The sequence below is a fragment of the Mustela lutreola genome, chromosome 8, assembly GCF_030435805.1.
Source record: "Mustela lutreola isolate mMusLut2 chromosome 8, mMusLut2.pri, whole genome shotgun sequence".
Classification (NCBI taxonomy): domain Eukaryota; kingdom Metazoa; phylum Chordata; class Mammalia; order Carnivora; family Mustelidae; genus Mustela; species Mustela lutreola.
The window spans coordinates 41,046,306-41,073,584 of NC_081297.1; the positions used below are offsets into that span (position 1 = coordinate 41,046,306).

General features: G+C 41.1%; 1 protein-coding gene across 2 annotated transcripts; it reads right to left on the reverse strand.

Annotated features, from left to right (window-relative positions):
• Nucleotides 1-1,070: 1,070 nt before the first annotated feature.
• Nucleotides 1,071-27,279, reverse strand: TUBA8 (tubulin alpha 8). 2 transcript variants are annotated; one of them, XM_059184297.1, is made up of 5 exons: nucleotides 27,119-27,279; nucleotides 16,476-16,540; nucleotides 14,823-14,971; nucleotides 12,668-13,348; nucleotides 1,071-9,244 (listed from the first exon to the last, which is right to left on the reverse strand). In XM_059184297.1, exons 2-5 carry the CDS (start codon nucleotides 16,501-16,503, stop codon nucleotides 8,951-8,953), a joined length of 1,152 nt encoding a protein of 383 aa, XP_059040280.1. In that variant the 5' UTR covers nucleotides 16,504-16,540; nucleotides 27,119-27,279; the 3' UTR covers nucleotides 1,071-8,950. The 2 variants fall into 2 exon arrangements, with proteins under 2 accessions (XP_059040280.1, XP_059040279.1); XM_059184296.1 differs by having other exon boundaries at nucleotides 16,476-16,698; nucleotides 27,119-27,269.

The window sequence follows — 27,279 nt, forward strand, 5'->3', positions numbered from 1 at the left end:
TCACAGAAAAGCAGTCAGTCACTCTTGTCTTCCTGCTTTCCATCCTAACTCTGTGTTTACGAGCCTGTGGCTGTTTTTAATCTCAGACCCATGACTGGGTTTCAAGATTCCAAATTTTCTGGAGTCCTGCTGCATGGACCCATGCTATTCCTCCCAGGGAAATAACGGGTGTTTCACCCTGCTTCCACTATTTGCAGGGCCCCTCCCAGAAAGCAGTTACCTAACCATGCAGCCATTCACTATGGCAACACTGAGCAGCAAACCAGCACCTAGACATTGTTTTCAGCCAGCTTCCCTGCTCCAGTGCTTGGGAATTCTGCTACACTCAGGCACCCCCCTTCTTTTTATGACCCTAAGGATCCTGAGACCATGCTTTCCCACTTAGGATTCTGCCCCACCTTAACACCTGAGCACCTTTAAACCAATGACATCCCCAACTGTAGGAGACTTCTAAAAGTTCCAATTTTGTGCTCTGCTGCTTATAATCTTTCCAGTAGCTTGCTTAAGAGCTCCCTCCCCTCCATGGTTTATTTTCCAATATATCACCCTGGATTCATGTCTTCTACCTTACAAAAAGTGATCACTTTTCTATTTGTAGAACTTAAGTAATTATTTTCTCAGTTCACCCATTGATTTCACGGGTGATAAATGTAATTTGATAACTATCTAACTGAATTCCAGGTACCAGATGAATTTAGGGTTCCCTATTACTCTGCCATCTTTCTTCCTCCCTGAATCTGTAGGTTTATGTCTTTGCCATATGTGGGCAGTTTCAATCATCTGATCTTTAAATATATTTTGGCCTCACATTTTCTGTTCTCTTTTGGAACTTGATGACGTCTGGACAAATGTTAAATCTTTTGTACAGTACCACAGGTCATTGAGGCTCTGTTAAATTATTTAGTCTGTTTTCTCTCTGCTGTTAATATGGTAATTTCTAGTGCTCAATCTATGAGGCCAACATGACCCTGATCCCAAAACCGAAGACCTCATCAAAAAGGAGAATTACAGACCAGTATCCCTGATCAACATGGATGCCAAAATATTTAACATGATCCTCACCAATAGGATCAAAGGATTATTCACCACGACCTGGTGGGATTTATTACTGGGATGCAAGGATGATTCAGCATTTGCAAATCAATCAACATAATAAATCACATTAACAAAAAAAAAAGACAAGAACCGTTTGATTCTCTCAACTGAAAAAGCATCCTCAATGCTTTTTTCAATGCAGGAAAAAGCATTTCACAAATACAACATCCTTTCCTGCTTAAAACTCTTTAAAATACAGGGATAGAGGGAACACACCTCAACATCATAAAGTCATCTATGTAAAGCCCACTGCACATATCATTCTCAATGGAGAAAACATGGGACCTTTTCCCTTAAGGTCAGGAACATGACAGGAATGCTTATTCTCACCACAGTTGTTCAACATAGTACTAGAATTCCTAGCCTCAGCAATCAGACAACAAAAAGAAATAAAAGGCACTCAAATTGGCAAAGAAGAAATCAAACTCTCTCTCTCCATAGATGATATGATACTTTATGTGAAAAACCCAAAGACTCCACTCCTGAATTACTAGAGTTCATGCAGCAAATCAGCAGTGTGGCAGAATACAAAACTAATGCACTGAAATCAGTTGCATTTCTATACACTAACAGTATGACTGAAGAAAGAGAAATTAAGGAATCATTTCCATTTATAATAGCACCAAAAACCACAGGATACCTAGGAATAAACCTAATCAAAGAGGTAAAAGATCTATACTCTAGAAACTACAGAACACTTAGGAAAGAAAATGAGGAAGAAACAAAGACATGGAAAAACATTCCATGCTCATGGACTGGAAAAATAATCACTGTGAAAATGTCTATGCTGCCCAGAGCAATCTACACTTTCAATGCAATCCCTACCAAAATACCATCAACATTTTTCACAGAGCTGGAACAAACAATTCTCTAATTGTATGGAACCAGAAAAGACCCTGAATCACCAGGGAAAAAGAAAGCCAAAAACTGGGGACATGATGATGCCTGACTTCAAAGCTGTAATCATCAAGATAGTGCGGTTCTGGCACAAAAACAGACACATAGATCAATGGAACAGAATAGAGAACCCAGAAATAGACCCTCATGTCTATGGTCAACTAAACTTTGATAAAGCAGGAAAGAATATCCAATGAAAAAAAGACAGTCCCTTCAATAAATGGTGTTGGGAGCCTTGGTTAGCCATATGCAGAAGAATGAAACTGGATTCAACATATAATTACACCATACACAAAGATAAACACAAAATGAATGAAAGACCTTAATGTAAAACAGGAATCCATCAAAATGCTAGAGAAGAGCATGAACAGTAACCTCTTTAACATCAGCCACAGCAACTTCTTTCAAGATATGTCTTTAAAGGCAAGGGAAACAAAAGCAGAAATGAACTATTGGTACTTTAAGATAAAAAGCTCTGCACAGCAAAGGAAACAGTTAATAAAACAAAGAAGCAACCCACGGAATGGGAGAAGATATTTGCATTACAGATAAAGACTGGTATCCAAGATCTATAAAGAACTCCTCAAACTCTACACCCAAAAAACAAATAATCCAATCAAGAAATGGGCAGAAGACATTAACAGACAAAGGAGACATACAAATGGCTAACAGATACATGAAAAGGGTTCAATGCCATTAGCCATCAGGGAAATACAAATCAAAACCACAATGAGATACCACCTTATAACAATTAGAATGGCAAAAATTAACAAGACAGGAAACAAGGGTTGGCAAGAATGTAGAGAAAGGGGAACCCTTTTACACTGTTGGTGGGAATGCAAGCTGTTACAGCCACTGTGGAAAACAGTATGGAGTTTCCTCTAGATGTAAAACATAGAGCTGCCCTATGACTCAGCAATTGCACTACTAGTATTTACCCCAAAGATACAGACATAGTGAAAAGAAGGGGCACATGCACCCTAATGTTCATACAGCAGTATCCGCAGTACCCAAACTGTGGAAGGATTCATGATCTCCTTCAACAGATGAATGGATAAAGATGTGTTTCATACATACAAAGGAATATTATTCAGCCATCAGGATGAATACCTACCATTTGCATCAACATGGATGGAACTGGAGGGGATTATGTTAAGTGAAACAAATCAAGTAGAGAAAGACAATTATCATATGGATTTATTCATATGTGGAACATAAGGAATGGTGCAGAGGACCACAGGGGAAGGGAGAAGAAACTGATTGCAAAGAAATCAGAGAGGGAGAAAAACCATAAGAGATTCTGGACTCTGGAAACCAAGCTGAAAGTTACAGAAGGGAGAGGATGGAGGGATGGTGTAACCAAGTGGTAGGTATTAAGGAGGGCAGGTATTGTGATAAGCACATATGGGGGCTAACAACATAATAATAGATAAATAAATTCTTAATGCATTCAAAAATAAGTAAATAAGTTTAATTTAAATAAAAAATTTTAATTGTGGGTCATAAGTAAAACAGTACTAAAAAAGAAATTATAGGGGCACCTGGGTGGCTCAGTTGGTTAAGGATCAGCTTTCTGATCAGATCATGATCCCAGGATCCTGGGATCTGGCCCCACATTGGGCTCCCTGCTCAGTGAGGAGCCTGCTTCTCCCTCTTTCTGGTGCTCCCCCGGCTTGTGCTTTCTCTTGCTCTCTCTCCCACTCTCTGTCAAATAAATGAATAAAATCTTAAAAAAGGAAAGAAAGAAATTCATGGGACTAAATGTTTCTGTTAGAGAAGAAAAGTCTCTAATTAGTAATATAAGTTCTCACTGTAAGAAACTAGGAAGAAAGAGCAATATAAACCCTAAGCAAAAAGAAGGAAGAAATACAGGATATTCCAAAGAAATTGAAAAATACACAATGTTGAAAAATCAGAGAAATAGAAAAATTATTCTTTGAAAGATGAATAAAATTAACAAACCTCTAGCAAGACTGACAACGAAAGAAGAATCATTGAATTCTACCTCTGAAACTAATAATACACTATATGTTATTTAATTGAATTTAAATAAAATAAGATTTTTTTAAAAAAGAGAGAAGATACAAATTGCCGACATCAGGAATTTAAAAGAATATGCTACTACAGACCCTGCAGGTATAAAAGCATAATAAGAGACTATTACAAACAGCTGTACACACATAAATTTGACAACCTGTTTGAACTGAATGATTCTTTGAAAAGCATAAACTACCACACCTAACCAATATGAGATACTTTGAATAACTCAATAAGTTTTAAGAAATTGAACATTTAATTTTTACAACTCCAAAAAAATCTCCAGTCCCCGTTGGTTTCCCTGTAATAGCACCTTGATACAAAAATAAGACAAAGACAGTGCAAAAAGGAAAAGAAAACTGCAGACCAATATCCTGTATGGATACTGATGTGAAAATTCTTCACAAAATGTTAGCAAATAGAATTCAGCAATATATAAAAAGAAATATACACCTCGACCAGATAGGGTTTTATTCCAAGGATACAAAGATAGCTCAATATTCAAAAATCAATGTAATCTACCATGTTAGCAGGTTAAAGAAGAAAATCACGTGATCAAAATCAACTGATACAGAAAAGGCTTCTAACAAAATTTAACAAAATTCAACTCCTATTTATTATTTAAAACTCTTAAAGAACTAGAAATAGAGGTAAACTTATATACTATATAACTCCATCTGTATAACATTTTCAAGGTAATAAAACTATGGAGATGGAAAACAAATTTAGTGATTGCCAGTGTTTAAGGGTTGGGGCGGTAGAATGAGTAGGAATAAAGGGGGTAGCAGGAGAGAAATCTTTGTGGTGATAGAACAGTTCCTTATCCTGACTGGAGCGGTAATTACACAAATCTGCACGTGATAAAATGGCACAGAGATATGCTCACAAATGGTGTCAATGTCAATTTCCTGAATTTGATATTATGTAAAATATAATTGTTGGAGGAAACTGAGTAAACCTCTCTGTACCATTTTTGCAACTTCCTGTAAATCTCTATCTCACAATAAAGTTTTTTTAAGAAAAATAAGCAAAAAAATGGGCATTTTTATTGGATTACATTAAATTTGTAAATGAACTTAGGGAGAATAATATGTGTATTTTGTTGATAGTTACCAACCAATAATAAGGAATGTCTTTAAATTTGCTCAAGCCTATTTTTATGTCTTTGAGTCTGAAATTTTCTCATAAAGGCTGCTAAACATTACTAGTTAAATTGTTATTTCTAAGTATTTCTCTTTTTATTTCTGTTGTCAATGGAGGTTTCTTTTTCTACTAACCAATTATCATATTTGTGAAATCAAGACTATTAATATATTGTCTAAGTTGGTCCTATAGAATAGGGTTGTCCAAATGTACCACCATATCATCAACAAATAGAAATAGTTTCATTTCTTCATTTACAACTATTATTCTTCTATTTTCCCTTATCTGAATACATTAGCTAATACTTCTAGTACAATTTAAATAGTAGTGGAGGTCCTAAGCATCCAGCATCCCTGCCTTGTCCTTGAACTTAGTAAAATGCCTCTAATGTTTTCCCATTAAGATACAGGCTTTAAGACTGATGGAATTCCTAATATGGAACTATGGTTGAATTCCTGGAATAAATCCCACTTGGTTGTGCTGTATTTTTCAGTGCATAAATTCTGTTTGATAATAATTTGCTAATGATTTTTGCACTGACATTTATAAGGAAGACCATTTTATGTTTTTATTCCTTCCCTCCCACTGCAAAATAATGGAACCTGCTTAGACAGTCTATCTTCTGGGGGTGCCTGGGTGGGGCAGTCAGTTAAGCATCTGACTCTTGGTTTTGGCTCAGGTTTTGATCTCAGGATTGTGAGATCGAGCCCCACATCAGGCTCCATGCTCATCATGGAGTCTGCTGGAGATTCTCTCTCCTTCTCCCTCTGCTCCTTCTGCTTATGCTCACTTTCTGTAAAATAAATAAATAAATCTTTTTTTAAAAAAGTCTATGTTCTGTCTCATTGATCAAGAGCCAAACAAAAAGACTTACATTTTAGACTTTAGTTTCTAAATCCAAAATTCTAAATCCAAAAAAGTCACATAAGGAGTTCCATTCTGCACATTCATGAAAAGATGTAAGTCAAGTCTCACCTTTACTCTTGGCGATTATGTTACATAAGAGAAGGAAGGATAATCTAAGCACTACAAAATTTAATTAGTATCAGTATTGATATTCATTCTTACTGGCCCACTTACTCTCTCACTTTCATAATCCCTAAAATGCCCAGCATTATAAGTTTGTCACAAGACCTAAAAAACAAACAAAAAACTAGTTTTTTAATATAGACAGTTTAGACTCACAACATAAATTTTCAATCCCTTAATAGATTTGCATTATAATAGGAAAGGTGAATCCACTGAGATTCACTCAGTGGCCCTTAACAACTCAGAATAGTGGGGCCAGCGGCAATTTTGTTTTAGGGAAAAGTTAAATGCAGATCTAATTGCTGATAGAATTAGCAGTTTCGAGAAAATAAACATATTATCTTTTCCTTAGTAGGCTCATTTTGGAACTTAAGCTGATTGCTGTCAAAAGATTGGAGGTCTGTCCATTTTAACAATTCAGGACCCAGGAATGAGGAATGCATATGAATATCCACACTGCCAAACTAGAAAGAACTATAATTGAGAAATTATGGTATAAAACTAAAGAAATTTCACTAAATATTATATTAACTTTGGACTCCTAATTCCTGGGATAAAGTATTTAAAAGGTAAAAATGACTTTTGTAGGGGATAAGTGAGAATGACTTAGGAATACCTAAGAACTGGTGTTAGGATTGAAGAGCCTGGATAATCCAGACCCAGTGCGGTAAACAAACACAATTCTCTTATCTAGCATCTGCCAAACTTGCTTTACAGTCTTAAGAAGCCTCTTTCTAATCCCCTACTAGAGAAAGAATAATCATGGTTCCTATCTCAGGGAATGGTACAGAATCACCCACTCTCCTATGTACCCTCTTTGTAGGGACATCTAACTCCAGCTCTAAAATTCAATATCCTACTTCATGACCAGAGCTGAGCAGGGCTGGAGGTACCCAACCCCATGACTGGGCAAGGACTTAACCAAATGAAGAAAAATGGAAGAGAAACTGGGGGAAATACATCCAAAGCTTTTATATATCATCCCTCAAACTTTCTTGCAGCCCTATCCCCCTTTATTCATACCTCTTAAACATGACTCTGCCATTCCTGTTAATTTAAACTAATTTACATTAGTCTAAAGGAAAGGAACATACCATAAGTGATTTATCACAGCCCTAAACCTGGCCTTGAAGTTGTGTTATCTTCTCCCTAGTTAAGTCATAGTTATACACCAAGGAAGTCATTCGAGGCTTATCAGAAATCCATAGGTAGGTCTCTCAACTTCAAATCAAGAGGGAATATGCCCCTTCTTGAGTTCCTGACTCTAATTCTGTAATACAATTTTCTAATAAATTTGTCTATGCAAGTACCTATGGTACTTGGTGCAGGAATGATCTCAGGTAAGGGAGGTCAGAATGGACAGGAGATCTGGACCTTTTTTTTTTTTTTTTTTCACCATTATCTCCTTCTTAGAAGAGCAAGAAAGTGTGCTTTCTGAAAACAATCTTCTAACAGTGATTAGCATTATTTCTTACCTAAACTCCCTTTTCTTGGACCATTTTATTCTATTTTTCTCAGGGCTTCCAAGGAATATACAATAAAAATTAGGGAAAATCAATAATTAACAAAATTTACATTTAAAACACAGGGACCTACTATGGTTCCAACCCTGGGTATTTTATCAATAGTAGCTTCATCAGAACAGTTTTTTGATTTTCCTAAAATCCTACCAGAGCTGCCAACTTCAGAGAAAAGATGCATTAATTCATCCTCTCTTTTGCAAGTGTTATAGACTTTTATTTCTCCTCCATCCATCATTCTATGAAGCAGCAATTGAAACCTGGACACAGATACCAAGGCATAGAAACAGTGTAGGGTAGACAAAAGAGAATAGAATTAGTAGTCTCTGCTCTCTGAGCTCTTCTTACTATGTGCAATATATCAACTCTGTAAACCCCAGTTTCTTCATCTATAAAATGAGCAGAATATCCATTTGAGATTGTTGGGAGGATTAGAGATAAGATATGTACATATATAAAGTATATTATATCCCGCTTTAAACCTTCCAAATTTTTTTTTCACTTAGAGAAAAATCTGAACACCTTACCGTGGTCTATAAGACTAAGTACGCTCTGGCCCCAGCTTGGTTCTCGGATCTCATCTCCATCTCACAATAAGCCCACATCTGTGTTTTGCTCTATGTCCAGCATTCTCTAACTCCAGAATTTCAAATGATGCTCTCTTCTGTTGCACAGGTCTCCAAGGGGCCTTTTCTGACCACCCAGGTTAAAGGAGCACTCCCAGACACTTTTTCCCTCATCACGGTTTGTTTGTTTTTTTTTAACTTTACATCAGTTAACACTACCTGAATTCATTCATTTATTTGTGTTTTTACAAGGGCAAGAAATGTGTCTGTCTTCTTACTCTCTAAAAGTGCCACTCTCTTCCTGAAATCTTCCAATGCTCAGATCCCTCCACAGACAGTAGGCTGCATTTTGGGGTGGGCCCAGACTAATTAAGCATTTAAAATCCTGATTAGGCCTCTTCACAACATATAACCTGCTTCACCCTAACCTAGAGACAGTGACTCTCTTTTTTTTTAGTGGCACAAAGCTACTTTTGCCCAAGGGAGGGTCTGAACAGCTTAGCCTCGATTTTCGCCCAGGCACTGGTGTCAGATGCCTCTTCCAATGGAAAACAGAAATTAGGCTGGGCTTAGGAGTGTAGTCTATTATTCTTGGAATAGTTAAATGTGCTTTGAGTGGAGAAGCATAAATAAAGAGACACAGCCAAGGGGAAAGTGTTCTATTTAAAACTCCTCCCCTTCATTTTCTTCTTCAAATGAATCAGTCCCCACTTCTTCATAATCCTTCTCCAGAGCAGCCAGGTCCTCCCTGGCCTCAGAAAATTCTCCTTCTTCCATTCCCTCTCCAACATACCAGTGCACAAAGGCCCGCTTGGCGTACATGAGGTCAAACTTGTGGTCCAGGCGGGCCCAGGCCTCCGCAATTGCAGTTGTGTTGCTCAGCATGCAAACAGCCCGCTGGACTTTGGCCAGGTCCCCTCCTGGCACCACAGTGGGTGGCTGATAGTTGATGCCCACCTGAGGAACAGAGAAAAAAGAGGAGCAACCAAATAAAATGCAGAAAAGCCAAAAGATAATTCAAGATGGGGTTATCTTGGTAACACGGTGTGGTAGCAAGACACAGCCATGGGTTGGGAATGGGAGCAGGCCTGGATGTGAAAAGGAGGAACCAAAGGTTTGGAGAAATGGACAGGTAGAAAGAGTGTTGAAGAGAAGGTTAAAAGTGAGTAGAACTGGGCGAAAGCAAATTCAAGAGAAGGGCTATAAAATCTAAAGACTGTAAAAGACTATATGGAATTTAAATTAAAACTTGGAGACAAAATAAAAACTGCAAAAGAAAAGGAGGAGAACAGGGATAACTGGGTCCCTCAGGGAGTTAAGCATCTTCTTTCGGCTCAGGGCCCTAGGATCAAGTTCCACATCAGGATCCTTGCTCAACAGGGAGTCTGCTTCTCCCTCTGCCTTCCACTCCCCTGCTGTGTGCTCGCACTCTCTCTCTGCACCTCCCCCCAGCAAATAAATAAATAAAATATTTTTTAAAAAAGAAAAGAAAAGAAGGAGTACAGGGCTGATAATAGGTAGAAATGTTAGTGAGGGGAGATCCAAGTAGACAAATGAGAGTAGTGAGTGAGATTATTATTAAGGGGTGTACGATACATGTTTATCTTTAAAAGGAAATAGATCCCCTTTAGTCTAAAATTAATTTTTAGACTTGACATTTACTCTTTTCCACATGGTCATGTAAAGTTTCTCTTAGTTATATTGTCAACAAATTTAGGGAAAATTCTCTGCCAAAGGCAAAGGTCTGTTTAAAAGATCAGGGAGGTAGGTGGGGGATGGGGTAACTGAGTGATGGGAATTAAAGAGGGCACGTGATATGATGATTACTGGGTGTTATGTTCAACTAATGAATCATTGAACATTATATCAAAAACTAATGATACCTGGGCTAATTGAATTTAAATTTTTAAAAAATCATGGAGATAATCCAGAGCAATAAATTTTAAAATCCCAAAGTTCCTGGAGATGGTGTTAATGTTAATCCAGCCCCACATCTGAGGGGAGTGAGGCTGGTTAGAAGAAAAGCAAGGACTTCCATCAAAGAAAGTTAATTAAAACTTTTGCCTGGACAAGCCAAATTCCCAAGATCTGATAGCATGGCAGGGTCCTATAAACTAAGCCTAGCCCAATCTGATGTTAGAGGCACTATCTGAGAAATCTCCCTCCTCCCTATACACATATCCCAAATCAAAGCTAATCCCAGAAACAAAACTATAGGAAACTGGAAGAAGTTGAAAGGAACAAACCATGATAATATTTAAGGGACACTGAGAACCAAAATACTATCCAAAAAATAGCTCTCCTACCCGGGTCATCATGCCTTAACTGTCAGCCTCTTAATTTCATAGCTTTAAAATACATGTCCTCAGGGTGCCTGGGTGGCTCAGTGGGTATAATCCTCTGCCTTCGGCTCAGATCATGGTCTCAGGGTCCTGGGATCGAGTCCCGCATCAGGCTCTCTGCTTCACAGGAAGCCTGCTTCCCCCTCTCTCTCTGCCTGCCTCTCTGCCTACTTGTGATCTCTCTTTCTGTCAAAAAATAAGTAAAATCTTTTTTAAAAAATAAATAAAATAAAATGCATGTCCTCTTGAGATGTAAGTGGGAGTTGCAGCAGGCTATATAGCCAAGGTGGGTAGCCCATTAAATGAATTCACATCATCCATCACTCCTTTTAGACAAAAGTAGCATCTTGTTGGTAGAGGTGATGCTGAGACAGGGACAAAGGACCAAAAATAAGAAAGAAAAGGACAATGAATATAAACTTTGCTGTATCACATATTTTGCTAGATCTGAACCTGACCAGCAAAAAACTTTGTACCTGGAGCTAACTGTCTTCTCTCAAAGAGTAATTATCCCTTCAACTGAGTCAAATAGGGATAAACACCCTTGGGGAGGATATGAGAGGATGAAGTTTAACAAACATGAGCTTTTCTGAAAATCATCTTAAGATGCTAGCCCTACCTATCTTTCTGGATACAATCCCCAAACTTCAGCTTAAAATAAAAGGAGAAAATGAGAGGCATCTCCTTTTAGTAAATTCCCCACCACCCTCACATCTCATTTTTTCTTTTTTCATATTTATTTTCCTACTAGCTTGTTTTGTTGTTTGTTTCCATTTTAAAAATTTGAAAAACTCCATATTTTGGAAGATCTCCTCAGTTTTCACAAGAATGACCAAAACTGATTAAAAACTGGTGTAGTCTTGGGGGGAAAGATTGTGTGTATAGCTAGAAGTACAGCAGTGAGGAAAAATGCTACAAAAGGAGATGAGCTCGGTCAAAGCCTAATATACAAATAGGTCAGTCAAGAGACTGGTACATGATACCTTGTTTTTGTAAGTCCCATCAGGGAAAAACAGGCATGCTCATCTCTGTATATCTAGCAACTGGTATAACCACCCCTGGTGCTGAGTGAACCTCTGAACTATTAAAGGCATGGCTGGGGGTTATTAACTAATGTAAATGATGGTAGCTATTTCGATAGTAGAATCTGATTAAAGATAATGGGACCACAGGGCAAAGTGATCAAGCAGTTCATAAGCACAGAACCAGCTGCATGCCTTATCAGTGCAACTCAAAGGAGTGACTTCTGACACTTAACATTCACTAGTTCTGAGATCCATGGGTTTTCCCAGGATGTTGTATCTACCCACTAACCCTCAGAGTTTGGCATTTTCCAGATTGCAGACACCTGATCTACAATAGGTTTCCCCAGCTTCTGCTTATTCCTGGTTAGTGGAAAATGTCAGGGCTTCACAAAATAAGTGCTTCACTATCCTGTAGTCACCATAGAATTTCTTATCCTCACTCTAAGTTAATTAAGACTTACAGGATGAATATTTAATTTTTCAAAAATTGGGAGAGGAATACATATTTTGTTAAAGGAGGGAATTTTATCTCTCTGGTAACTTGAATAACTTGGTTAACTCCTTTCTCTGATCTATTGTCAGATTACAGGTACCTCCACTCATTCATCCTGTTCATCCCACTTGCCTGCATGGGTTCTTTCTAGCCTGTTCACTCCTCCTTATTAGAGAAAAGTCCTTTTCTTCCTGACCTTTGAGATGCTTGCAGATGTTAGGGTATGAGCAGCAGGAGGCTTTTCCCTACTGCAGTATTGCCCCTCCAAGTATCACAACTGTCCTCCTCCCCCATCTTTCAATAATATTCTCTAATTTCTTCTTACCTAAAATGAATGAACTAATGAAATTATGGTTATATTTGTCTTAAGCCCTCTCCCCATATCATCCCATAAAGCTTGAAGCTCCCATGGAATTGTATATCAAAGACCCTGGAATTTACACCTCTTTCTCCCTTCTCCCTGGTAATCTCCTCCTGCTTCTCTAATTGTCTATCTTCTCCCTAAGTCATCAGCTCTCACCTTAAAGCCTGTGGGACACCAATCTACAAACTGAATAGTCCTCTTGGTCTTGATGGCGGCAATAGCGACATTCACATCCTTAGGTACCACGTCCCCCCGGTAGAGCATGCAGCAGGCCATGTACTTCCCATGTCTTGGGTCACACTTCACCATCTGGCTGTTGGGCTCAAAGCAGGAGCTGGTTATCTCAGCCACAGAGAGTTGTTCATGATAGGCTTTCTCAGCAGATATAATGGGTGCATAAGTGACCAGTGGGAAGTGGATGCGGGGGTAGGGCACCAGGTTGGTCTGGAACTCAGTGAGGTCCACATTAAGGGCCCCATCAAAGCGGAGAGAGGCAGTGATGGAGGACACAATCTGGCTGATGAGGCGATTGAGGTTGGTATAGGTGGGGCGTTCAATGTCTAAGTTCCTGCGGCAGATGTCGTAGATGGCTTCATTGTCCACCATAAAAGCACAATCTGAATGTTCCAGTGTGGTGTGGGTGGTCAGAATGGAGTTGTAGGGCTCCACCACTGCAGTAGAGACCTGAGGGGCTGGGTAGATAGCAAACTCTAGCTTGGACTTCTTGCCATAATCTAGGGAGAGTCGTTCCATCAGCAGAGAAGTGAAACCAGAGCCAGTGCCCCCTCCAAAACTGTGGAAGATCAGAAAGCCCTGCAAGCCAGAGCAGGCATCTGTCTGGGGAGAGTAGAAAGAACATGAGAAGAAACCATGAAGACAAGTTTATGAGAATACCCTCATGTGAACAAAGGCAGGCAATCTTATCTGCTGCCCCCACTCTATTCCTTAACATTTTTATGTCAGTAAAATCAAAACAGTCTTGGAGAAGTAAGATAAAAGGAGTTGGGTTGATCTTGAGAGGACTAGCTAAAATATATAGGGTGGCAAACTGCACAGGTACATGCCACTAGGTATATGGAAGGCTCCAGCCCAGTGGCTTGGTTGAACCAGGAATAAGAATTTCAGAACCACAGTGGTTAATAGCTTTGCCCTTTGAGAACCCCAACTCTTTGCCCATTTTCCCTGCCCTTGTCATTGGTTTTGTGGGAGCTGCTGACTATACATCTCAGCCCCACCTTGAAAGGTGGCTCAGTGTACAAATTTCAGAGATATAAATGGAGTCAAAGAACCTGAGTTTTAGTACCAATTTTGTCATTTCCCAGTTGTAAAAACTTGAGCAAGTTATTGAACCTCTCCAGATCACTGTTTCTTCCTGACTAAAGTAGGGCAATTAAAAAAAAAAAAAAAAAAAAAAAAAACACCTCATCTCACAAGGTTATTGTGATTATCAAATGAGACAGCATGATATGCTGAGCAAAGACTTGATATGTAGTAAGTAGTCAATGTTAGCTTTTATGAGAACTAAGAGAATTCAGACAGTCACAAATTTTCCCATTGGGTATGATCTATGATACTTGTTCTAAACTTTTGGGGCCCACAGAAAGCTTTGAGACAGATAACCCCTGTGAGCCCTCCACTAAACAGAAAAAGTGAACATATACAAAAATTTGGCACCTTTAGCTCCCAAGAACCCCTGATTAAGTCCAACCATTTCCATTGTAAAGATAAGGAAATGAAAGCTCAAGGCGATAAAGTGGCCCACCATACAACTCAGTGCTTTCTAGCCAAAACCACCTGATTTAAATCCCAACTCTGCCACTTTCTAGTTGTGTGATCCAGCTAAATTATTGAGCCACACTGGCCCTCAATTTCTTCATTGTAAAGTACAGGTAAATGACTTTCTGTGTATCATTACTAAAGGAATTAAGTGAAGGAATGTATCTAATTGATATTTGTAATGGCATTTGTAAGTGCTCAAAAGTATCAACAATCTCTTCCTCTCCTCTTCCAAGTTAAATTCTGTGTTAACCTATGCTTCCAACAAGCAAAGAGCTAGCCTTCTTTATACCTGGAATTTCCTCCAGATATTACCATATAGTACCGATAAGATTTAGTAAGGCATTGGCTTGTAGGGTAGTTCATGATGTCCAGGTGGAGGAAGGGGCATCATCCCTGTGAATGCTTCTCACAGAATATAAGCAAAAATTCCCAAATCTTAGGAGCTCTATTCTGTAGCCAGGGGACAAATGCTTCCACTTATCCTGTCTCTTTTAGCCTGACTCATCAATTCCATACCCTTGTTCATACTTACCAGCTTCCGTATGCGGTCCAGCACCAGGTCGATGCTCTCCTTGCCCACTGTGTAGTGGCCCCGGGCATAGTTGTTAGCTGCATCCTCCTTCCCTGTGATCAACTGCTCTGGATGGAAGAGCTGACGGTAGGTTCCTGCCCGAACTTCATCTACCAAGAGACAGAAGCCATCAGGTCTTATCACATTGTTTATAGAGGAGATACATCCCTCATTAAATATCATATAATGCTTTTCTGGGTATCCATTTCCTCTACCTGTAAAACTCCACTGAGGTAAAACCAGACAACACCATAATAAATCTGGAAAGGGTTGAGAGAATTCCAGGGTAACATAGGCACTAATAGAAACAGAAGCCTGTGATTCAGGCAAAGAGAAGCTTTTCTGCTCTGCTGGCAGGAACTTCTAAAAGCATTAGGTTCACAAATTTCACCAAACACCAAAGCTGATTGCCCCTTCTTCTTTCTACCTTGGCCCCTTAAGTCTTCCTTTTTGTTTTTTCTTTCATGCTGCAAGGTGACCCAAAACTTTAACCCAATTTCATTCGCACTAAAATGTTCTAGGGATACAGAGAAAGGTTCCGGGTGATCTGCTCTCCCAGGAATTGTCCCACCCCTAAGCTAACATATGTAAGGCACTAGAGATATTTTAGAATGACTTTGAAGCAGAGCTATGCTCCAGGTCCTAGAAGGGTCCACACAAAGTAGATATATGGCAGACCAAGACGTATCAAGCCCCAACTACATGTCCTCTTTTCTTCAGAGTTCCTCTACGCCCCCACCCAGGGAAATCACTCATTTGCATAGTGCCTGGGAGGGTAATCTGCACATTTTATATTTGTACAGAGTATCCCAGGGTTGTGTACCTATAGTCTGTTGCCCCTAGAAATTAGTGTTTCGTCATTACAGACATTAGCCCAGATATCTCTGTTAGATTTACCCATCCCTTGCTCCCTTGCTTGGTGAACCAGCGTTGAAGCTGAGGAAATCCTGATGTTAAGCTGAGAATTGATCCAGGAATCATACCCAAGGGAAAGGATGCCGGGGTGGTGGAGAGGAGGACTCAAGGGAATGGTGAAGCACCAAGAACCCTGTTCCAACACAAGTCTGTTTTCTAGGATCCAGAGGAGGTTCCTTCTAGAACTGCAGCAACCTCTGGCTTTAAGAGAATGTGTCTGCTATTATTTCATTTTGAGTAAGATACTTCAAGGTTATACCAGAACCATGAGAAAAGACTGCAATTGTTATAGAATTAGAAACCTATACTTTGGAAAATTGACTATTTGGAGACCTCTCATAATTCCTAAAATTATTTTTATTTTTCTACTATTTTATTTTTCTGCTCTTAGCACATAGTTAAGACTCTCTCAATTTGGATCTTTCTCAACAGGTTTAAGGGGTTTAAGTACAGGGTATTTTGTTCTGCATAGGTTACAGCTGTAATGGGGAAGCAGAGATCTGTGGTCTCTATTGTGAGACTCCACCAGACTGTGGAGATTTCAAGAAATTGACAGAAGTAAGTGTGGGGTGGGGTGGGGAGGTTCTAGCTGAGCCACCCCACCTTCCAGTTAGAGATTCTGCTTCCTTAGCTATCAAGGACCAAAGGCTCTGCAGCTTCATGTTGTTTTCTGTAGAAAGGATCCTAGCCCATACTCACCTACTACAGTAGGCTCCAGATCTACCATGACAGCCCGAGGCACATGTTTCCCATTGCCAGTTTCACTGAAAAAGGTGGTGAATGAGTCATCGTCGTTGACCTTGCTGGCCTGGACACCAAAGGTGCCATCTGCCTGGATGCCATGTTCCAGACAGAAGAGCTCCCAGCAGGCATTGCCAATCTGAACTCCTGCTTGACCCACGTGGACTGATATGCACTCCCGCTGTGAGGAGAGTGCAGAATCAAGGTCAGAGAGTCCTAGGCCTTGGTTATGCCCTTGTGCTATATCCCGCACATCTGAGGACTTGTCTCTCCCTAGCATTCAACTCGCAGGATATCCATCCCTCCAACCATGCCATATAAAACCAGGTGGGATATGAGGTGTCAGGTGTCTAACCCTAACCCCCTCAGTCTGGACTGACACTTGGCTCTGAGGAAGAATCGGTTTTATGGCTTTGCTCCAAAGTTTGTTTCCCAGGTTAATCCTTTGTGCCAAGAAAACGAAAAAGAGGGCAGCTATACTGATAAAACAAGGGGCTAATTCCAAACCATGAAATTCCTGTGCTGATGAAGGAGGTCAAAGGATGAACCAGTGATAATAGCAGAAACTGTCCATAAATTCCCTAGCATACACAGTGGCAGCATTCATATTCATGCCTAAGCCCTGACCTTCCTAGACAACACCCTCTCTCTCTCTCTCTCTCTCTCCCTCCATTCGTCTCCCTCCCTCTCCCTCTCTTTCTCATGCACACACACACATACACACACACACACTCACTCAGAGTCTCAGAATATCATAGAGCAGATAAACTCTCATGGAAGGAAAATACTTTGTAACTAGGTATCATGAGTGTCTTTAGTGTTCTGGCTACAAATGTAGGAAGAAGAAAAGACTTACATCAGCAAAGGAGAGTTGAGAGCACATAATTTGTTGGGAACCTAAATTAGGTTCCTCACTGAAGCTGGAAAATTTCTTTGTAGCTACCGTAATTTGCTCCCTTGTCTATGTCAGGCCACATATTAAAGCTAACCTTTAGAGGGTCCTTACCTCTTTGTTACTCTGGGATAAAGCCACAATTACCTGATTGATCATAATACTAATATTTGAGGATGAGAATGGGTGGGTGTGTGGGTGTGTGGGTGGCAGAGAGAGAGAGAAAGAGAGAATATGAATGTCTGTGTATTAATAGAAGCTGGGGTTTCACCAGAAATCATGATCGCATCACCTCCATATATCCCATCAATGAGGAAGCAGTGGCCAACACAAAGTGGCTCTGTGCCTGTGAGGCCTGCTAGAGTCCAGATGGGAAGCATGTGCTTCATCCGTGGGTTTCTATTCTTATCCATGATCTGACCTGCCATTTTCCAGCTAGGTAACCCAAGCCAGGAGCAAAGCCTCCAGAAAATTTGGCTGGGCATTGAAACACATGGAGCCGGAGGGAACTTGGAGGTTCTCTGGGCAAGGGAACAGGGCAGCTGCCCCGAATAACACCTCAAAGAGCCAGAGGTGCCAGGACCCATTACTCCCTAATTCAATTTTATAGCTGAGTACCTATCTTACACCTGCCTTTGCCTCATGGAGCATAGAGCACGGGTGTTCACAGCAGCCAGTATGAAACATAGCCCTATCTGGGAATAAAACCCAGCTACATTTCCATGAGTCTGGTGGCCAGAGAAAGGTTCCACTCACAAAGTTGTCCACACCCCAGGGTTTAAATCTCGCCTTCTCAATTTACTTGCTATGCTGTGTGACCTTGGCTGAGTTAACTAACTTTGCCTCATCTGAAAATAGTAAGTTAGGGGCACCTGGGTGGCTCAGTCAGTTCAAGTCCCTGGGACTCAGTCGGATCAAGTCCCAGGGTCCTGGAATTGAGCCCCTTGCTCAGCGGAGAGCCTGCTTCTCCCCTGCCTGCCATTCCCCTTTCTGTGCTTGCTCTCTGTCTCTGTGTCTCTCTCACCCTTTCTGTGTCAAATAAATAAAATTTTTTTAAAAATTTAATGAAAATAAGTTAGCCATGATTATGTTGTTGTTGCCTTTACCATTATTATTTTCATTATGATAATACCTTGTGGCTTTATTCTCCACCCAGAAGAAACACAGGTGGAAAGTTAGAGATTCCAGGTCCCCATTCTACTCACCTTTACTGTAAGGTCTATTTTCTGCCTTCACCTTGGGTCTTAATTCAGACATTAAGAAAGTGTCCTACACCCAGAAACCACCCCACAACCAGTGTGTTGTTAATCAGTCCACATCTTTCATATCCAGGCAGCCCTGGCTTCCTAAAGAGGTGTCTAAAGCTGATGGGAATTTGGAGAGACCTAAAAATATATCTGATCCTATGGATCACGTTCCAGGTGACTGAATCCTCTGTTGCCCTGACCCTCAGTCTTCTGAGCTTTGCCCTCCCCCACCAACCACCACCATACCCCAACTATCCTCCAGGTCTGTCTGTGGTGCTATTTGCTCTCCGGTCAGCCCTTCCTTCTGGAACACTCTTTTTCAGTAAGAATGCAGGGATATTTCAGAAAGATCAGAGGTCATGGGAGGAAGAGTAAGGCCTCTTTGGGACCAGAAAACTACCAATATGATGATATCAATGACACAAGCCTTTTTGTTATCCCCTTTAATCTCACAAACACTAATATGCCAGTCTTCACAAACATGCTCTTGCTCTCTTGCTCTCCCTCTCTCTCTCACACACACACATACACACACATACACACTCCTTAGGAAGAGCTATTTTCCTTGTTAAACTAATTTAGAGCAACTGGAAGTATAAAAGAATCTCAGAACTAACTGATATGTTCATAGATGCTTCCAAAACCCAAAAGTGGCTACACCAATCAAGAGAAAAGGAAGATCCCTCAATACCATTCCCCACTAACAGGAACCAAGACTCCTGGGAGAAATGATGAGTTCTAGGTCTGGGGCAAGGAACATACAAGATGAGCCTGGAACATTTTATGGTGCCTGAAAGCACAGAAGCTAACACAGATTGGGATGACATCGAAAGATCTCAGAAACCAACTTGAAGAAACTTCCACTATCAAAGATAAGACAGTATGAGCACCAAAAAGAAGAATAATGGTATTTGATTGGAACAGGATATATATAAAAATCCACAACTCCTTAGTGTTATCAAGAAAACAAATAACTCATTTGTCCCCAAATAGCACAGTTTATGAGGGAAAGCCCTTTTTTTACTGAAGAATATCAGCTAATAAATGCACAAGGAATGATATATTAAGAAATGTTGCCATATTACAATCCCTAATCACGTAATTGATTTGGACAAGGATGCCAACACCATTAAGTGAAAGGTTGATGGGAAAAGAATGGATATTCACATAGCATTAAATCATCACTGTTATTTACAGGTTACAAGGGGGAAAAGTAACAACAACATTTGTTAGCCAAACATGGGGATCAATCTTAACAGTACTGATAGTGAGAGCACCAGATATTAAGAACATCCTGATGTGATGCAACATGACAACATCTTCCCCGAGGAATTCTTATACATAGCCTCGGGATGGCTGAGTGGCTCAGTTGGTTAAGCAACTCTTGATTTTGGCTGAAGTCATGATCTCAGGGTTGTGAGATCGAGTCCCACGTTGTGCTCTGCACTGGGCTTGTAGCCTGCCTAAGATTCTCTCTCTCTCTCCCCTTCTGCCCCTCCCCACCCCACTCAGTCTTGCTCTTGCATTCACTCTCTAAAACAAACAAACAAAACTCAGCCTTAATCTACCAAACATTTTTTTTTGGGGGGGTGCAAAACTGTGGTTTATTAAAGCACAGGAAAAGGACCCATGGGCAGAAAGAGCCGCTGCACTATTAAACACTTTAAATTTAGTTTTCAAATGGTAGAAAACACCAGGTTCTGAGTGATAAGTGACATCATGAGAAAACAATAAAATAAATCCAGAAGGTGAAACATTCTACAGGTCAACTGATACAATCTTTTTAGTTCATGGAAAATAAAGATGATAGGAGAGATTGTTCCATATCAAAAGATACTCAAGAAACACAAGTCCACATGCAGTATGTGCACTTTGTCTGAATTCTGATTTGAACAAATCAAAATTATTTGGGAAACAAATAGAGAAATTGATTAATTTTGTTAAGCATGATAATGAAGTATATTTAGGTATAACAGTGTCCTTATTTTTTAGAGTACTTTTTTTTTTATTATGTTCAGTTAGCCAACAGAGTACGTCATTAGTTTTTGAGGGTCACTTCTAAAGCATCTGGGGCAAAATGCCATTATGTCTGTATTTTACTTTAAAATACTTCAACAAACACAGCAGATAAAATTAAAATGGCAGAAAAATGATAATTATTATTATTAAATCTAGATCATATATGTATGGGTGGCATTAAAATTTTTTCACACTCAAAAGAAAAAAATTAAAGAAAGGAACTACAGGAAGAATGGGAGTAAAGATTCCATTCACCATAATTATCTTATCCTGCAGGGCCCAGGCTCTTCCTATCCCATTTCACTTAGTCATTATTCAACTAACAATATTAAGAACTAATTTGTCAGGGGCGCCTGGGTGGCTCAGTGGGTTAAAGCCTCTGCCTTCAGCTCAGGTCATGATCCCGGGGTCCTGGAATCAAGCCCCACATCGGGCTCTCTGCTCAGCGGGGAGCCTGCTTCCTCCTCTCTCTCTGCCTGCCTCTCTGCCCGCTTGTGATCTCTCTCTGTCAAATAAATAAATAAAACCTTTTTTTTTTTAAAAAAAAAAAAAAAAAGAACTAATTTGTTAGTGCACGGAGCTAGTTTTCTCCAGCCACTGCCTGATCACCATCCCCATCTCCCTCCCTGGAAGTTCTACATAGATAAACACAGAGCAGACCCAGTGCTGATGGCCTTGTGAGGTCACCCCTCATGCCGAAGAGAGGTCATCTATCTGGCATAACCAGGGATACTATGTCAACTGTAAATGTTTAGGACACTAGAACTATACTGGCCTCGTGGGTCACCAAATATAATTCCCTCCCCATTTTACAGATGAAAAATCTGAGGCTGAGAAAGTTAAAGTGACAAACTCAAGATTTCACAGCTCTGCAGCAGGAGCCCAGACTGGAACCCAGGTCTTCTGACCCCACCCTGAGTTCTTTCCTTTACACCACACAACCTCCAGCCTCACTTGCACTCTGAACTTTCAGGACCCTGGGGGGTGCCCACATCTACATCCATGCAAGCCTGATAGTGTATATAGCAAGACCAACCTTGTATAGCAAAACTCCAAACAGAAAAAAGCTCAGTGCAGAAAGAAACAGAATGGCTTATGGTGGCATCCTTCTCTGATAGAACCAAGAATCTTTTTTCAGGGCTGATGTGTACAAGGACAGGGAGGGGGCCAAAGTATAGAAGAAGCTGACCCAGCAGAGGATATTTAAATCCTAAATTTTCTCCAAACTCCGATTTCAGATCTCCCTATCTAGCCAATCAGAGCTCATATTTTCTCTCACAGTATTTCTCTCTCTCAGTTCCATTTCGAATCTGGGCTTATAGAGCTCAGACCACTTCTGTGCTCCGGGGATGCTGTGAGGTGAAAGGGGTTCCCTATTTGCTGTTGGACCTCTCTGCCCAGCAATCCAGAGGGTGAAGATGAAGGAGATGGACAGACCTAATACAGAAGTTTTCTTTCCTCAAGAAAAGTAGGACATAACCTTACACAGACCTAGTGCTGGTGTAACTACAAAAGTTACCCACTGTTTATTCCTACAACAAATGTTTATTGTGTTATTATGTGTAAGAAAGTATGGAAAGGTACTAGGCTAACTCCTACTCCTCCTACTCATTAAATTCACTTCATACAGGAAGTCTGGGAAACCACAAACCAGCTCAGGGTCCCTACTATGTGTTCCCAAGATCCACTTCTTCTCTATTGTTGTATTTATCATACCCTATTATAGGTGCTTGTTCAATTTTCTGACTTCCTAGCAGAGAGAAAAAGATCTGTGAGGGCAAGGAACCCCTGCTTACTCAGTACATCCCAGGTAACAAGCACAGTGCTTGAATGTAGTGGGTGCTTAACAAATATAGGGATGATTAGAATGAAAACTCTGCACTGAGGGGTCTTATAATCTATTTAACAAAAGAGTAGGCAGTGCTGAAGAGACAATGGGAGTTCAAAGGAGAAAAAAACAACTCTGGCTTGGCTTCCTGGAACAGGAATATTTGCAGCGACCTTGACGAATTTTAAAAACATGCCAAAATGATCATTTTAGTTGAGCTTAGGAGCAATGTTAACAAAAGGCAAGAAAACTTAGGGCAAGCCCCACAAATCATGCAGTTTGCCTGATGTGTAGGCTCATGAAAAGCAGAACAGATAAGACATCTGTGCCACCTACCTTCATCTTCCATTGAGAGGGGAACCTATATTTTGCAGAATATCAAAAAAGAATTTCTAAAACTTTACAGCCTTATTATAATTCCACTATAAGAAACCTTTTCATACATCAATCTTATATTATTTCTATTTTAATATTGGTCATTCCCTTTTATTTTGTTCTCAGATGACTAAGATCAGCTAATTAAGGTGTGGAAGAAGATTTGTAGCTTCAAAAATCATTTTGAAATATCATAAAACAATAAAACTGGCATGTTATCTAGGAAAGGAACTGACACAGACCAGCAGTATATGACACATGAAAACCTGAAACCAGTCCACATCTCTTGAACACCAATGTGGTCAAATGCCACACAGCTGCTTTCAGAAGCATATCATTACACCAAATTATGTCTAGTGGTCAGGCGGGGCTAATAAATCACCTATATTTTAGGATCTAGGTCAAAGATGTGGTCTACTAATAAAAAGTAGATCCACCGTGTTATGGAGGAATAACTAAAGTAAGAAGAATTGTGACTCATTAAAGATTGCTTGAATTATCTCTGCTCAAAGCCCTTCAATTACAGCATATTTAGAATCACTCAGAACAAAAAATATATAGCAAGCCAGAAAAAGAAAAAAAAAAAAAAAAAAAAAAAAAAACTTGACCTAAATTAACATCAGTGAGTGAAAGAGCTTCAAGAGAGGGGTCTTGGATTATAGGCACTGCATTTAGGGCAGCAATAGAGATGACATTAAGACCACCTTTAGGAATGGCAGGAATGTGAAGTAAATAGACTCCCAGCCTAAGAGACCTATTGGTGTCCGAAGGCCCTTAGGCTTTAGCTGACATTGGGGACAAGTGTGAGAGACAGCTAAGGACTTTTAATCTGGTACATAGCACCCATTTCTTTTTCCCATTCTCTCATTATCTGGGAGAAATTCTAACAGGAAGACACAGATAGTGGAAATGTCAACCACAAAGGCCACAGATAGCATTACTGGTCCCTTGGCAGCCAAAGGGAAAAGAAGCAGTTGGTCCTCTTTCTCCCCCAAGGAAGAAGCCAGTTGGGTCCACCCACCCCCTATCACCAGTCCTGAATTCACCAGCTATTTCCCCCTCAGAAGTTATTTTTAACTTTTCATCTTCCTCTCAAGGTCACTCAGGAGCCCCTTAGGACACTCCAAAAGGACACTCAGTAACAGCAATACCCCTCTAGCTCTGCATGGGCCTGACTTAAGCCTGAAGCTTCCTATGAAAACTCCTCCTCATTTAGCCAGCACCTTTGCCCTAGCCGCTGCAGAGGGAAGTTCTGTTCATCAGGGCTCCTCTGTTACTCAGAGCCATGGACCCCCACAACTTCTGGGGGAATCTGTGCTTCGTAATGGGAAGGGCAGAGGCAGCGGTGACTCTAGAAGTGTCTGAGGTCAGAAAATAAGTATGGACCTTGCAGAGCTCAGCCATGCCTGCCTACGTGGGGGCAGTTTGCAGAGGACTGCAGACACAGAAGCAGTGTCCATCTCATCCCCCAAACACTCTCCCCTCTACTTTTTTTCTTGAGGAAACAAGCTCTTTGTTGCTACTTCATGCCTATCCCCATCTGAATCGGTGCTCCCTTGTTCAGAAGAAATGCAGTTAAGGAGATTGTGCTACAGATATTCTCACCTCCCCATAAACCCAGACACTTTCTCTGTACCCTTGTATTATTGACACAGGCTTGGCTTGGGGCACCTGGCCAGGAGTCTCCATACCACTTTCCCCAAAGGTGTCCTAGTCTCAGTTCCCAGAACTACTTACTAGAAGGCCACTGGGAGAAGACTGGGATGCTCAGTTATAGGATTAGTTATACATTTCTTACTCAGAACCTACAGAAATGCTTAATCTAATTCTTCTTAAGACAGAAGTAGCCTTCTCCCTCCATCCTCACAAGAGAAGGGAATCCTGGAGGATGGCTGCCTGAGACAATCTGTTAAAGGAAGCAAAGTCCTTTCTGCAAGGGTAGAATTCTTTGGGTCTTCATTTATTAGATGGATCATTCTAGCCTTTCATGAATGAGTAAAGAGATTTTTAAAAAGAGGTTCTATGAGTAGGAAATGGCCAATAAAAAATGTTTTCCAAAAAAAAAAGTTTTCCCATTAAGACAATGCTGCCAGGGGCGCCTGGGTGGCTCAGTGGGTTAAAGCCTCTGCCTTTGGCTCAGGTCATGATCCCAGAGTCCTGGGATCGAGCCCCACATAGGGCTCTCTGCTCAGCAGGGAGTCTGCGTCCTCCTCTCTCTCTCTGCCTGCCTCTCTGCCTACTTGTGATCTCTGTCAAATAAATAAATAAATAAATCTTTAAAAAAAAAAAAGACAATGCTGCCCATGTAATTAAATATTTCAAACACAATCTGCTATACAAAATTCTGTTTCAAAATAAATTAAAAAACTCTTCTCAAAATATTCAACCATAGGTTTTCAGCCACATTTAAAATAAGGTTTTACTGTTTAAAATTTTTATTTACTAGATATTTTCAGAAACTTTCCTTTTGAATACATAGTCAATAATTACAATCCTTGGCTCCCTTGTAAGTCTCCTTTAAGGCTCTATTCTGAGAGTCGCTATAGCATTCAGGTCAAAGTTAAAACATGCAAAATAAAGCACTTTGAAAATTATAAAGCACTACATACTAGATAGTATAAATATTAAGTATCAAATTTTGAGTATGCCTAGGATTTCCTTCAGAATAGTAGGAAGTAAGGGAAAGGGGAATAAATGAAGCAAGATTAGTCATAAGTAAATAATTGTCAAAATTGGATGAGGCATACACTGGGGTTCTTATACCATTTTCTCCCCTTTTGCATATGTTTGAAATTCTCCACAATAAGAAGTTTAAAATAGTAAAGCTAAGTGGAGCTGTGGAAATTGTAACCTTAACCCCTCTTCATTTTGTAGATGAGAAAACCCATCTAATGAGGTTAATCGAACTTCTTGAAGCTAGCTGCAGAGCCAGGAGTCAAAATTCTTCTCTGGGCTTCTTCTATGGCTTCACATGGGGAGCCTCAGACAGGAGTCGATTCCTTTGGCCACTATCACCAATATCCCCCAAGTTCTTAAAGCTCCCAGATGGGTCTGGGAGCATGCTCCAGAGAGAAAGGCTGCTGCACAGACCTCTAGCTAGAAAATAGAGCTGGAGCCAGAGCGAGAGGCCTGGGCACTTTCCAAAAAGAGCAGAGGCTGGGTGAGGAGGGTTTTCTAGCCTGCCCTGCGTGATCGCTGACACCTAGAGCAAAAGTGCCCAGAGAACTTGACCTTGGTTTGCTTATTCTGTCCCCCTCCTCCACCCAACTCTCCCAATGCACCCCTTCTCTACCAAAATACCAGGGCTCTGAGCAAGGAGATTCTGGGTTTTCAGGTGTTCAGGGAAATAGATTGGGAATGGTTTTATCTACTCCTGGGGGAGAACGGGGAGGGTCACAGGAAGGATTCTAGAGAGCCTGGAGAAGCCCCCTCCAGCCAAGTAGGATCTGCGTTTGCAAGAGGAGATAGATTTCAGGGGCGGGGTGGGGGGCGGAGGAGCCACCGCTGAGCCCTTAACCATGACAGTAAACAAAAAAGAGAAGTCCGGGGGTCCCCTTGCCTTCTGAGGGAGACTTCTGTACACCAAAGTCCTTCCGGTTTCGACCGCTGGAAAAACTGGGGAGTTGGCGTGGGTGCCAGGTGTCTGGGAGGCTGAGAGCATTCAAGTTTTAAATGCCACCCCCTGCCCCGCAAGCCCAAGCGAATATTCAGAGACAAGAAAGGAAAATGACCTCAAGCGAGGAGACCGTGATGCCCTAAGTCCTCTGTCACATTCTGGGGCTCTGTCTCATTTGATTGGATTTGGGGACCTAACTGCACCCACTCCCCCAGCTGCGGGAGCCCACCTCAGCCATCTGGAATCCCTGGACTGTCTCCTACTTAACCCACTCTAGTCCTTGAGCTGCCCATCTGGGGATTCCTCAGAATCTCACCTCTTCGGCGCCTGCTTCCCATATCCTCCCTCTCCTCACCTGCGTGCGCAAATCTCCCCTAGGTCCCTTTGGGGGGCGATTCGCCTCAGGTCTCTACTTTATGTATATTATAAAGGGTACTGGCACGGGTGTCCTCCGCCCAAGGGCAGGGACCTCTTCGACCCTGAACTGACACCCCAAGAGACTTCAAGCTCTGCAGATCCAAAGCGATGGATCTGTTAGCCCCCGCGCAGATATGGCTCTCGGCTTGTTGCCAGCCCCACGCCCCAGATCCCTGGCCCCCAGCCCCGGGACCTGAAAAGGCTCACCATGGCTGCTGCTCTCCTCGCCGGCTCGCCTCCCAGCTGGGCCTGCCCACCCCAACTGCTCTAGATACAGCCGCCTCCGCTGTTGTGACACACTGGGCGGGAGGGGGCCTGGGACAGACATGCTGGGCCAGCAGCTGCCCTGCTGCATCACAGTGCCCAGG